The sequence below is a fragment of the Oncorhynchus masou genome, chromosome 30 (genome assembly GCF_036934945.1).
Source record: "Oncorhynchus masou masou isolate Uvic2021 chromosome 30, UVic_Omas_1.1, whole genome shotgun sequence".
NCBI classification, from domain to species: domain Eukaryota; kingdom Metazoa; phylum Chordata; class Actinopteri; order Salmoniformes; family Salmonidae; genus Oncorhynchus; species Oncorhynchus masou.
The window spans coordinates 21,334,785-21,349,601 of record NC_088241.1 but is presented as its reverse complement, the minus strand read 5'-3'; the positions used below and the strand labels follow the sequence as shown (position 1 = coordinate 21,349,601).

General features: G+C 44.7%; 1 protein-coding gene across 1 annotated transcript; it reads left to right on the top strand.

Moving 5' to 3' along the window:
* Positions 1–1,579: 1,579 nt before the first annotated feature.
* Positions 1,580–10,860, top strand: meox2a (mesenchyme homeobox 2a). The gene is made up of 3 exons (XM_064949842.1): positions 1,580–2,483; positions 7,775–7,947; positions 10,021–10,860. Exons 1-3 carry the CDS (start codon positions 1,937–1,939, stop codon positions 10,237–10,239), a joined length of 939 nt encoding a protein of 312 aa, XP_064805914.1. The 5' UTR covers positions 1,580–1,936; the 3' UTR covers positions 10,240–10,860.
* Positions 10,861–14,817: the final 3,957 nt, after the last annotated feature.

The following is a 14,817-nucleotide window of genomic DNA, read 5'->3' as shown; positions in this document are numbered from 1 at the left end:
ACTAGATGGGATGGCGTATCGCTGCAGAATTCTGTGGTAGCCATGCTGGTTAAGTGTGCCTTGAAATCTAAATAAATCACTGACAGTGTCACCAGCAAAGCACCCCCACACCATCACACCTCCTCCTCCATGCTTCACGGTGGGAACCACACATGCGGAGATCATCTGTTAACCTACTTTGCATATCATAAAGACACGACGGTTGGAACCAGAAATGGACTCATCAGACCAAAGGACAGATTTCCACCGGTCTAATGTCCATTGCTCATCTTTCTTGGCCCAAGCAAGTCTCTTCTTCTTATTGGTGTCCTTTAGTAGTGTTTTTTTTAGCAATTCGTCCATGATGGCCTGATTCACGCAGTCTCCTCTGAACAGTTGATGTTGAGATGTGTCTGTTACTTGAACTCTGTGAAGCATTTATTTGGTCTGTAATTTCTGAGACTGGTAACTCTAATGGACTTATCCTTTACAGCAGAGGTAACTCTGGGTCTTCCTTTCCTGTGGCGGTCCTCATGAGAGCCAGTTTCATCATAGCGCTTGATGGTTTTTGCGACTGCACTTGAAAAAACGTTCAAAGTTCTTGAAATTTTCCAGATTGACTCCCCTTCATGTCTTAAAGTGATGATAGACTATCCTTTCTCTTTGTTTATTTGAGCTGTTCTTGGCATAATATGGACTTGGACTTTTAGAAAATAGTGCTATCTTCTGTCTACCACCCCTACCTTTTCACAGCACTGATTGTCACAACTGATTCGCTCAAACACATTAAGAAGGAAAGAAATTCCACAAAGGCACACCTGTTAAAGTGACTACCTCATGAAGCTGGTTGAGAAAATGCCAAGAGTGCCCAAAGCTGTCATCAAGTCAAAGATAATGTATATTTTGATTTGTTTAACACTGTTTTGGTTACTACTTGATTCTATATGTGTTATTTCATAGTTTTGATGTCTTCAGTATTCTTCTACAATGTAGAATAGAATAGTAAAAATAAAGAAAAAACCCTTGAATGATGAGTAGGTGTGTCCAAACTTTTGACTGGTACTGTATATATATATGGTAAGGCATTTTTTGGGTGTTTACAAACTACCCATACAGAGGTACAGTATATTAGTATGAGATAGCATTGGAAAGGAAGCAAAGCAACACGTGCTTCAACATAACTAACCTCACAACGATGTCAACAAAGGTAAGACAATACATAACGAGCTATCCCTTGACACCAACCCCCTATCTCATGTCTGTTCACATTTTTACATCCCATCTCTTATGGTAAGTATTGAGGTGCAAATGGTACAACCCTAACACATAACACCATCATCATCTCAAACATTATGGACTATTTTCTAATAAGAAAAGGGGCCACTAGAAGTTAAGAGCCAAAGTCGAAAAAATAAATGGCCTTCTTTCCTGAGATACCAGCCATTTTAATAGAGCTGATTTATTGTGCCATGTTTTTTGGAGGGCGATCATATGCATGTGGTCAGTAGTACGCAGTCTGTGACCCAGCCTCCCTCTCACATTACAGCCTATTTATAACGTTCCCTCTGCCGGCTCCTCTCTTACTGCAGTTCCTTGGAACCACCTTTCTCTCCACTCCACAGGTCTCCAGTCTCCTCTCCTGTCATCTGAGAATCTCTCCGGCAGCTTATCTTTGGTTCACTGTTTATCCTGCGCAGCCTGGCAACTGTCCGCATGCCCAGGATTATTACTGGAGCCCCCTTTCAACACACACGCAACTTTTTTTTATCGAACTCTTATCAAGGAGACAAATTTGGGGTAAGCTAAGGAAAGAGCACAAGTAGTGGATTTTGGATATTCTGTCTTTTGTTTGACCCTTTTTTAAAACTTAGTTGGCTTACTTTTTTGTTACCTTTCATTTTTTGTCCCCCTCTCCCTCCCGTCCTTATCTTTCTGGAGGGCTGTGTGTTTGCATGCGATGGATCACACACTATTTGGCTGCCTCCGCAGCCCCCATGCCACTGTGCAGTCCCTGCACCCTGCCTTCACCCAGTCTCCACTGACTCTCCACGGACGCTCGGACCACGTCTCCTACCCTGACCTGGCCTCTTCCACTGCCACCTCCTCTCCTTCGGCCTGCATCATCTCTGGCTATCCCGGTGACGAGGGCCTGTTCGGTGGGCATCACCATCATCACCGCGGGCATCACCCGGCACAGCAACAGCAGCATCACCCGCCTCAGCACCAGGCCGGCTGGCACATTCCACAGATGCCCTCTCCTGGCAGTGCGAACTCCCGCCACAACTTCTGCCACCCCCACCCCCACTCTCACTTGGCCCAGGATAGTGCTCTCGCACCCCCAGACCTAGGCACCCCTGGCAGGAACAGTCTCTGTACCAGCACCCCCAACCTGGGCAGCAGCACCCCCACGGGGGCCAACTGTGTGCCTGCAGACTTTGGAAGACAGACACTGTCACCTGCTGAGGCAGAGAAGAGAAATGGCAAGAGGAAAAGTGACAGCTCAGGTAAGACGAGAGGAAAGATCTTTGGGCTGCATGTAGAAATGGGTTGAGTATAATGTTACACAAAGTAAGTGGGAAACTAAAGCTACACATCTTTATCTTATTAATAAATTGTCATACAGTTGAAATACAAAAAATACACTTGCAGTGCAATTATTCAAGACGGGTATAATTTAACTGTACCTTAACGTAATGTTTTGAAAAGAGATTAAGAGTTTAATTTTGGTGTGGTTTCAAGAACGACATCATCACTCAGACTTCTAAGGTTTTCCGTGGAGACGGAGTGGTGGAGTTTTATGCTTCACTGACAGAAAATGTGGTATAATATTGTTTGAAAAGAGGTTTGTGAATGTTGGCTGACATGAACCTCGACAATTACAGTATGTTGACTAACGGGGAGATCAAAGTCCAGACGATAACTGTGTGGGCATTAGACTTCTGCCATGTTTTGGTCTAAATCTCATCTGTTTCATTTCAACGCATTTTAGGTGGCAGAAAATAGGCTCACTGGAAAATATTAATGTCATGGATTGTAAAAGACTACACCAGTGCTTCGAATGACACTAAACACCCGAGAAGATTTAGGCTTCTCTTACTGTGGAGTGCGCTTAGTTCCAGGATTATTGTTGATGCAGACATTTTAATAAAAGAGACTGGGAAGTTGAATCAATAAATATATTCAATAAAAAAAATGTGAGTTACAGTAGCATTATGTTAAACAGCTGATATACAGTTTAGTAGATTTGTTGCAATGTTATTAATAGTCTTTAAACAAAACATTTTATTTGAAAAAAAACATACCTTTCAAACATCCAAAGAAACCTACTCTCTATTTCCTACAAGTTTGTTCAATGGTCCTAAAAAAATGTATGAAGTGTACAACCAACCATGAACATTTTTACTGCTAATGTTTTCGTGCTTCACTAAAAAAAAACATTTACTACACCTATTTTCTGTCAATAAAATTAAGATCACATTGTCAATCACTGTGGAGCAGGTATTAATATGCAACATAAAAAACGTTTTTGCCAGCATTTCAAGAACACAGGTGTAATTTATGGTCTAATTGAAAACATGCATTTTGCATTGATAAGGTTTGGAATAATGACTTACTTACCTCAAGTAGATACTGTACAGGCGTGACTTGTGACCTTGGATTTCATAGTCATTGAGATTTTCTGCGTTTGAACTTTATACACAGAAAGTGTAGAAATATCGACAAAATATAAACAATACAAATATGGTAATTTATTACCTTAAGTTAACTGGAACATTCATTTCTACATTATTACATAGCCTAGCAGTGCCTTTATAACTCTGAATATACCAATATCTCTTTAATATATCAACTTTTTACTATTCAACCTTTCTAATCGATATGAAGCACTTTGTAAGTGTTGAAGCGTTTTTTTGAAAGGGAAGATTTTGTTGTCAACGTATTAGTAGGAACTGATCAGTTTTCCATGGAAAGTGTATCTGACGTCCTACCTGAAATGTCATCCTGCAGCATTGGGCCTAGACCTCTGTCTATTTAAACACCCTCAGTGTGGGTCACCTGGCTGTGGTTCTGTACACACCACTTGAACACTTGGTTGATATTTTCCCTATGTGGTTAGTGCCCTGTTTCGCTTGACTCACACATGATACTGTTGGCCACTTCAGTCATGGATCCCTTCTGATACATGACTCATTCTAACAGATGATGGAACATTTTCACAAAATCACAGGGACTTAAACTAATTAAGTGTGCCATTAAATGTGTATTCTTTCTGTTTGAAATTAATGGACAGTATAGAGACAGAGGGCATATAAAATAGAGGTTTATTACAACCCTATTTTAAAAAATAGTTACCAAAATAAGAACTCATGGTATTTGGATGTAGAGGAATATCAAAAAGATGCATAGAAATTATTAACACACCTGACTTATAGAATTGTTCAGATGTTGGGAATGTTATTTTGTATTATTATACAAATCATTGTACAAGTAGCAGCACCACGCTGAAATTGCCAGAAAAACGACACACAGTTACTAAGCTAAGAGAGCGCAACTTCGAAGGCAGTCACTACTATTTATAATACTGCTCTTGTTTTGACCATACTAACCTCTCCTATATTCATACATTTAGAACTCCATCCTCTATTTCCTGTTCTCCTTGGTCAAATCATTTGGAAACTAACACTTGGCCCTCAAGCTCCATTTCAATTCCCTAGTTTCAATGGTTATTGCAGCCTCATTACGTGGGCCTTACATTCTCTTCACGCTAACACCAATCATGCTGATTATTGAGCGTAGTTAGCTTATCCAATCAGCTGTCCAAATAACACCGTGTTGCCAATTCGATGAGAAAGCCCTGATTTGGTTTCACCATCTGGATTGAAACCTGAGTAAAATCCGCCTGTGAAACTTTACATTGGATACGAAAACAATAATAAAACACTTGAACCCAGATTTCCATGCAGAACACTCTCCTGGTCAAGAAACACAAATCATTTTGTGTGATTTTTTTCCAAAAGGTGGACTGCAGGGTATTCACTGTCATGTGACGAGTGGTCCAGCTGGTATTTGGGTGTCTGGTTTCTGTGAAACCTGCTAATTTTAAGGGTTCCAGCTGGAAGGAATATGGCCGTGCCGTTTGGTGTAACCTGGGCTGGCCGATCGGGTATACTGGAGCTCTGAGGGAGCGAGGGGTCAACCTGGCAGATTTGAAAGTTTGGGAACACTTTAGCCTGCAGGTATAGTGCTTTATACATTATGTTATGCACATGTACATACTGTCTTACAATAAGTCCTATAATGTTATGTGTCACAATGTCTCAACATTTTTACTGACTCAACAACTGCTGGTTTTTAGTCAGGATCATTATATAATTATATGACATTGGTAGCGGGTCATCATACAGAAGAATGGAAAGTTACACAGAAAGTTCAAACAGAAAGTCTCATGTCAAGTCTCCTACTGTGTATTATAACTGAATTATAATGCAGTACACATGTAGGCTTTAAGTAAAGTGTAACCAAAACGTCTTGTGAAAGTGTTAAGATTTTAAACATGAAGTAACAGTAATTGCTTGTATCCTATTTTGTTATTGTGGAGTGTATTTTTGAGTGCTGCTGTAGCAAGTGATGCTCAGGGACTAACTCAGGCATGGCTTTGCGATTCTCGGTATTACCGCTGAGGCTATTTTGGTAGATCTAGCATTACAATATTCTACGTCACAATGGAATTGTGTTTGCCGTAGATAGGATTCCTCAACAAAATCTACAAAATGACTGGCCAATGAACTGAAAATGTAACACTGAAAGGAGTGAAAAGCATAATCATTTCATTTTGCAGTCTCTCTGTCAGAAACGTTGGCCGGGACACTAATACTATTTTTTGAAGGGTCCCCTGATCTGGCTTCAGACCATTTTGGAGCCCTAAAACTACCCAGTGTCTGGGCTCTGTATTTTCCTCCCATTATTCCCTTTTGTGTGGAGAGATGAAGGTTCCAGCAAGGACCTAATTGCTGTGGTGTAGTGGCTGTGTCGTAAAACCTTGGGACTCTTTTTAAATCGGCTTTGCGCTGGTCTCCAGCAGCTGGCCATGTTATTCTTTATTCTTACACAATGTCTGTGTTTACCAGAGAGTAAATACATCTAAGAGGTATGTTTGAATGAGGACCGCTCTCTGGCACACCGACAATTGAAATTACAGACATGTTGAGATGGAAGGTTACCAGCTATAGGACATTTGCTATTCACCATACAATGACACACAGAATTTCAGCTACATTACCACACTGTAAGAAAAGTCTTATCATTTATGTGGGAATAACTAGACAATGTATTTGCAGTGTATTCCTGTCTTGGATGCCAGTTACGCAGTATGACATATCACCATGTGCTTGGAATTTTCCTTTCCTTTCCCCCCCCCCACAATATCAAAGATGAATGGCTTTTTGCAAACACAAGTTGTGTAACTTTCCATTCTTCCATATTTTCTGTGACACAAAAAGAGATGGGCAATGAATTTCTTTAAAGAAGAGTGAGAAAAAGAGAAAGAAAGCAGTTTTTCTGTGAGAAAATATTTTGAAAGAGACACTTTTTCAGTAAGAACTTCAAGAAGTGTCTCAGAGTCTCCTGAAGAGAAGAGTCTTCTGTGACGTGGCGGAGTGAAGTGACTCCCATGACTGGTGGTGTATCTGGCCTGGTCCTGGCCTGTAAACTCCCAGCCTATTTACAGTTCGGATTGGGGACCGCCTGTTGGGATTAACACAGACTGCAGAACAGAACCGCGGATTAATTAGCATGCAATCGCTGTTGCCTTGAAGTGCAATGTGCAACTGAAGCATATCCAAACGGCCCAACCACAAAGTCTGGTCACAATAGGAACGTTTGGGAACCAAATTAACAAAACATGTTCCTTCTGAGAAACAGTCCACATTTTTTTTTTTAAGTAACAATATCTTCTCCTGAGGTTGAAACAAAATGGGAATGACAAGTAGGTTTTTAATCCACATTGGTTGGATAAATAAATCCTTTAAATCTCAATAAAACAATTTCCTCCCGTCACTCCAGTGAATCATCAGGTGGTAGACTTACATATCTTTGGGAAAAAAGGATCTGCATTGCTTCATGTTCATCTGGGGAATCGTAACAGTTTGCCCTTATGTGTATGATATCATAACCATAATCATAGATCAAAACCAGACTGACATACATGCTACTCTCCCTGTAGTCCATCTCATAGTCTAGCCACTCTCAGTAAGTTCAAAAGTTTGACGATATTGTTCAAAATCAAACAACACCAATCTAAACGAGAGATTGGACAAATACTCCTTTTCAAATTGTTGTGAGTTGGCAGCTTGTTAGTCATAAAGAGGAGACGCTTATAAAAGGGAGGTAAATAAACTGAGGAAACATATTTTCACACATCCTGCAGAGCTGTTTCGTTGCATGTTAAAACTACGAGGGTAGCAGCCGATTCCATTAACAGTAAGACAAATGAACTCCATATTGGAAAGAGTAGGAGCCAACCCATTGTGTGTGTCAGAGCACAGCTGCCAGAAACAGGCACATGTGTAGACGCTTCTGGGTCCTCCCAGCCACTTACAGTGTGCGTAAACAATGCCGCTACAATAAAAGGTGATTGGCATCTCCCATTGTTTCCCATACCTGACTCCTTCCCTCCTCTGCCTGTATTTGTGTCTCTGGCTCGCACCTGCCATATAATACTCATTTTATCATTGTTTTCTTCGAGTATAAATCTCCCTGACTGGAAAGAAAAAATGTGTGCCGTGTTTGATTTCAGAGTCCCAAGACGGGAATTACAAGTCAGATGTGAGCAGCAAACCCAGGAAGGAGCGGACGGCGTTCACCAAGGAGCAGATCCGTGAGCTGGAGGCCGAGTTTGCCCATCACAACTATCTGACGAGACTGAGGCGCTACGAGATAGCAGTCAACCTCGATCTCACAGAGAGACAAGTATGTAATGTCACCACACCATTCTCCCAGTTGTTCCTTTGGGTTACAACATATTGACCCCATAGCACATGAATGCCTGGTGGTGGGAAAAGTCTGCCTCAGTCAGACCATACAGAGGCTTTCGGAGATACCGTGTTTTCCTTACTTTAGAACTTCCGGTTTGTGTGCTGTTGTGCTCCAGCTGTGACTGTGAAGAGGGACTATCATATTCCAGATATTTGGGTCTATTCTTTCAGTCAGCCTACAGTCAAGTAATGGAGACAGGCACAAAGGCAGGAGGTGCTGTCTAGCAAGTCACTTCCTGTTTCCCCCAGCTAGGACAAATTAGTCTCCGAGCCTGGGCAGTGGGGCCGCTGTAAACACAGTCACATGAAATAAATAATGGAAGAGAAATTGCGGGGAAGGAAACCTCGTACAGTGTTCTGTAACACCTATTTGGGGTGTCAGAGAGAAGCGATGTGTCACATGTGGCATACATCTGGCCGTAGGTAGTTTGTTATATACAGTAGATATTAAAAGGATAGAACAGACTGGTACCTGACAGTATATGTTTCTTACGTAACATCGGAGACTCAAAACCTTCAACCTTGAGTTTTCGATTCTTTCCGACAAAGTGCTTCAATGTAATACTTCTAAAAGTAATTTAAAATGCCCAAATATAACCATAAACAAAGATAAAAAATATTATGCCTACCATCTAAACGTTAATGTAACAATAAATAATTGCCACACTTTACATTACCCTTAACTCAGTGAATATCATTGAATATCATATCACTTATTGCATTATTTATGTAATTACCCCATAACAGCCTAGCAATTACTTACAGTTTTGGAGCACTTATATTGCACTTAGAACATCCAATATTTTTCTTATACCAAAATCAAATTCATAACCAACTCTTAGAGAACCTACCTGTTATTCCAGAGGCAACATGATCCCTTAGGCATCACATGACTCAGACAGGCCTGTCTCTTACCTTCAGTAACATGGAAATTAATATCTAGTACAAATATGACTGCACAACAGCCCATACAAACCAGTCATAATAACATTATAAGTAATCGAGTCATTAGCCCACTGATGATAGCATTAGTAGAAATAGCATGTACTATACAGTAGCCATGTGACAACAAACTCGGTAACCTGCGCCTTGCCTTACTGCACTATCAATAACAGGAGAGAAAAGTGCAAGCTTGCAGATGTATTTTAAGGACGATCCATTTACACTAATGACAGTAGAAAAAATGGGTGGCAGTGTTTGGAACTCTGCCCGTCAACCTGATAGTGATTTTATAACTACGAAACTCAATGGGACAGGATTCAATGACACATTGACAAATGGGAAATTGTTCTCTGAACTAAAAATACCTTTGAGTGATATATCACAAACAGTTATATTAGATAACATAGCAACAAATAGCAACAAAATTCATCCATCCCCATTGAGCTATAGGCTGTATTTAGGTGACAAAGGCTTCAGTTCACATGTGCTATTCTGACGTGCTATCATATGGACCGAAAAAATATCAATAACCACAACTGATGTGATCATCAGCATGGCATGTATAGCTGAAGGTTTAAGACAAACGTTGTGTGTAAAATCAAGTGACTTCCTGCCCATGTGACCCAGCTAGGCCTCACAGCATGACACCCCCAAAATAAACCAAAGGAGAGAAAGAGAGACTCATCCAGAACCCAGTCAGTGTTGACTCTCACGTCTACTCGGACCCAATCTTCTACGTAAGCAACAGCCTAATCATCATTCTGGGAGACGTAAATACTGGAGGAGTTGTCGAGTCAGGGAAAAGAGGAAGCAGCGTCTTGATGCCAGGGAATGTGACAGTACATCAGCACATAATCACTGCTACAGTATAGAAATAGCTGCCAAACCTTTACAGCAGCTCCTGTATCAGGTTTCAGGCTTACCATTTGATCAATATCCAGATCTTTTAATAGGACTCTACTCAGTATGCGTAACAGTCTCCAGCTATGCAAAATGATCCCCCAATGCCAAACGCTTGCTGTTCTTTTCAGAATAACTCAGCTTGTCTTTTGTGGTTGTTCCACAGGTAAAGGTGTGGTTTCAGAACAGGAGGATGAAGTGGAAACGAGTAAAAGGAGGTCAACAGGGGGCTGTAGCGAGGGAAAAAGAACTGGTGAACGTGAAAAAGGGGACATTGCTGCCATCCGAATTCTCCGGCATAGCGGCTCTTCATCACTCCACAGACTCCCTGGCCAATGAGAACAGTCACGACAGCGACCAGAGTTCTGAGCATGCTCACTTATGATGCACAGCAGCAGGCCACGCCTACTCAAAGTGGGCTCAGCCTAACATCTCAGGAATGTCCTTAAAAGGACATGGTGTCTGGTCATCGTTAGCAAAGTTCAACGATGCTAAATAAATGTGTACAAATGTACAAAGAAATTACGTGTGTTACTTGATCTAAGAAGATGCATGTTAGGACATGTTAGGACGTTGCTTAAACCAAACTAAGATCACCAATACGTTTCAAGAATTGCGAACCCTAACGCAGGAATATGAGATATTGCAAAAGGTCAATGCACATTAAGCATATGTTACGAACGTGCCTCCACTCAACGCTCTGCTTTTGGAAGCCAGACATATTCTTAGAATATTAGGACAGATGCAGAATTGTTATGAACATTCCATGTTGTGTGTCTTGCATTGAAAAAGTGGCAAGTTCATGCTTTTGATTTGCACTGTTGAACACTTGCCTCAATTGGTTTCTACTGTATGTCATAGAAATTGCGATGTAATCGAATTATTGATTAAATCAAGTGTGCAGGAGAATCAAATTTCAGCTAATTTACAATATACTCTGAACTTTATTATCTGTATTTTTCTTACCTTCGCTATAGCAATAATTTCTAATACACACTATACCACTCACACAGTAATAAACATTTCTGATGTTCCTTAGTGGCCATTTTCTTCTACCCTGACTGATATTTGTAAACAAAACTGAATATTGCATGAACAGAGGTTCTACTGATGTAAGGGGTGTTTACTGGTGGCAGAGAAGTCAGACGCAGGAGAGAAGAAACTGTGTTTCCAACGTTGCAGTTTAATAATAAAACCCACCAGAAAACAGAACAATCAATAAATGGGTACAAAACACCAACGCACACCAGACATAACGTGCACAAGCACTTACAATAAACAATACCGGACAAGGACATGGGGGGGAACAGAGGGTTAAATACACAACATGTAATTGATGGAATTGAAACTAGGTGTGTGGGAAGACAAGACAAAACAAATGGAAAATGAAAGGTGGATCGGCGAAGGGCGATCCGGATGAAAACGGTGGAACTCCTGCAGCATTAAAGGGTCCAACACGTCCTCGACCGGAACCCAGCACCTCTCCTCCGGACTGTACCCCTCCCACTCCACGAGATACTGAAGGCCCCTCGCCCGACGCCTCGAATCCAGTATGGAATGAACGGAGTACGCCGGGGCCCCCTCGATGTCCAGAGGGGGCGGAGGGACCCCCCGCCATTCAGACTCCTGGAGCGGACCAGCCACCACTGGCCTGAGGAGAGACACATGGAATGAGGGGTTAGTATGGTAATCGGGTGGAAGCTTTAACCTATAACAAACCTTGTTCACTCTCCTCAGGACTTTAAATGGCCCCACAAACCGCGGACCCAGCTTCCTTCATGGCAGGTCGAGGAGCAGGTTTCGGGTCGAGAGCCAAACCCGGTCCCCAGTGTGAACGCATTGGAAGGGAGAGAGGTTAGTGGAGGAGTGGCGAAGCGAGTTCTGTGCCATCTCGGCCCAGGGCACGAACGCATCCTGGTTTACTCTCTCCACCTGCCCATTACTCTCGGGGTGAAACCCTGAAGTAAGGCTGATCGAGATCCCCAGACGTTCCATGAACGCCTTCCAGACCCTAGACATGAATTGGGGATCTCGATCAGACACTAAAGACGTGCGTTAACAAGGCCTCCGCAGTTTGTAGGGCCGTAGGGAGACCGGGCAGAGGGAGGAGACGACAGGACATTGAGAACCGATCCACAATGACCAGGATCGCGGTTTTACCCTGTGAGGCGGGTAGATCGGTTACAAATTCCACCGACAGGTGCAACCAAGGCCGCTGTGGAACGGGTAAGGGGTGTAACTTCCCTCTGGGCAGGTGCCTAGGAGCCTTACACTGGGCACACACTGAGCAGGAGGAAACATAAACCCTCACGTCCTTAGCCAAGGTAGTCCACCAGTAACTCCCGCTCAAACAGAGCACTGTCCGACCGATCCCAGGATGACCAGAGGAGGGTGACGTGTGGGCCCAATAGATCAACCGGTCATGAACAGCAAACGGAACGTACAGACGCCCAACAGGACATTGGACGCGAGCGTGCTCTGCACGTAACGCCTGCTCAATGTCCGCGTTCAGCTCCCACACTCTTGGCGCCACCAGGCAGGAGGCGGGGAAAATGGGGATCCGCTTCTCTATGTCATACAGCCGGGACAATGCGTCTGCCTTCATGTTCTGGGAGCCTGGTCTCTAGGAAAGGGTAAACACAAAACGGGTGAAAAACATGGCCCCAACAGCTCCCGGTCCTCCACATCATAGTTATGCTCCGGGCTGAGCTTCTTTGAGAGGAAGACACAGGGGCGGAGCTTCGGTGGTGTACCCGAGCGCTGAGAGAGCATAGCTCCTATCCCAGCCTAGGACGCGTCCACCTCCACTATGAACACCAAAGAGGGATCCGGATGGGCTAGCACGGGAGCCGAGGTAAACAGAGCCCTCAGGTGACTAAAAGCCCTGTCCAACGGGTCCCCCTTCAACAGAGAGGTAATGGGAGCCGCTACCGGACCAAAACTCCGGATGACCCTCCGGTAGTAGTTGGCAAACCCTAAGAACCACTGCACCTCCTTTACCGTGGTGGGAGTCGGCCAATTACGCACGGCTGAAATGCGGTCACTCTCCATCTCCACCCCTGAGGTGGAAATGCGGTACCCTAGGAAGGAGACAGACTGCTGGAAGAACAGGCACTTCTCAGCCTTGATGTACAGGTCATGCTCCAACGGGTGACCAAGCACCCTGCGCACCAGGGACACATGCTCGGCGCGTGTAGCGGAGTATATCAGAATGTCATCAATATACACCACTACACCCTGCCGTGCAGGTCCCTGAAAATCTCATCTACAAAGGCCTGGAAGACTGATGGCGCATTCATCAACCCGTACGGCATGACAAGGTACTCATAGTGCCCTGAGGGGGCACTGAAAGCCATCTTCCACTCGTCTCCCTCCTGGATACGCACCAGGTTGTAAGCTCTCCTGAGATCTAGTTTGGTGAAGAAACGCGCCCGTGCATTGACTCAATCGCTGTGGCTATGAGCGGTAGTGGGTAACTATACCTCACAATGATCTGGTTCAGACCCCGATAGTCAATACACGGGCGCAGACCTCCCTCTTTCTTCACAAAAAAGAAACTCGAGGAGGCGGGTGAAGTGGATGACCGAATGTACCCCTGACGCAGGGATTCAGAGACATATGTTTCGATAGCCCCCGTCTCCGCCTGTGAGAGGGGATTGCAGGGACTCCTGGGAAGTGCAGCGTCTACCAGGAGATTTATTGCGCAATCGCCCCATCGACCACGGGAAACGCAGGGGTTGTAATTGAGTCAACTTGGCAAAAACACCTCCCTGAGCACTCTCGCGACCACCCTGTGAGAGCCCTCTGTGGCCAAGAAACAGTGGGGTCATGACAAACTAACCAGGGAAGGCCTAGCACCACGGGAAACGCAGGAGAGTCAATAAGGAAGAGACTAATTCTCTCCTTGTGACCCCCCTGCATCACCATGCCCAGAGGAGCGGTGACCTCCCTGATCAACCCTGACCCTAATGGTTTACTAACGAAGGCGTGAATGGGGAAAGGCACAGCCATGGGAACAATGGGGATCCCTAAACTATGGGACGAATGATCTATCTATAAAATTCCCAGCCGCGCCTGAATCGACGAGCGCCTTATGCTTGGAGTGCGGGGAAAACTCAGAAAAAGTGACATACACAAACATGTGTGCGACAGAGGGCTCTGGGTGAGAATGGTGCCGGCTCACCTAGGGTGATGCCAGAGTGCCTGCTGCCTCGATACCCAGAGGAACCAACTCGGCATGGACCGGCAGTGTGACCTCTGCGGCCACAGATGGTGCACTAGCTGGAATCCCCTCTGGTCTCCCTGCGCACCGCCTCTTCCAGCTCCATGGGTATCGGAGAGGGGGTGTGGGGGGATGGAACCAACAGATCACGATCTGAACGTCCGCGGGCAGCCAGCAGGTTATCCAGCCGGATGGACAGGTCCACCAGCTGGTCGAACGTGAGGGTGGTGTCTCTGCAGACCAAGTCCTGACGGATGTCCTCGCGCAGACTGCAGCGATAATGGGCCCTGTCGTTCCATCCCGCGCTGGCAGCCAGGGTTCGAAACTCCAGGGCGAACTCCTGGGCGCTCCTCGTCCCCTGCCTCAGATGGAATAGGCATTCACCTGCCGCTCTACCCACGGGCAGGTGGTCAAAAACTGCCTGGAATCGACGGGTGAACTCCTCAACCTGGTCCAACACCGCATATCCCTCTCTCCACACGGCATTCACCCACTCCAGGGCTTTCCCAGTGAGGCACGAGACGAGGGCGCACACCCTCTCTCGGCCCGAAGGGGCCAGGTGGATGGTTGCCAGGTATAAATCCAGCTGCAAGAGGAACCCCTGGAAGTTCGCAGCCGTCCCATTGTATTCCTGGGGAAGGGAGAGACGAATCCCACTGGGACCATGAGAAGGAGGGACGCGTAGTGGAGACTCCGGCTGTGTGCTGGTGGAGGTGCTGGGAGAACTCTCTGTCTCTCCCA

Excerpts from the sequence above, each read along its gene's own strand:
- meox2a (XM_064949842.1), top strand. The coding sequence starts at position 1,937 with ATGGATCACACACTATTTGGCTGCCTCCGCAGCCCCCATGCCACTGTG. Across the intron at positions 2,484-7,774 it reads GAGGAAAAGTGACAGCTCAG|AGTCCCAAGACGGGAATTAC; the intron begins GTAAGACGAGAG and ends GTTTGATTTCAG. Across the intron at positions 7,948-10,020 it reads TCGATCTCACAGAGAGACAA|GTAAAGGTGTGGTTTCAGAA; the intron begins GTATGTAATGTC and ends GTTGTTCCACAG.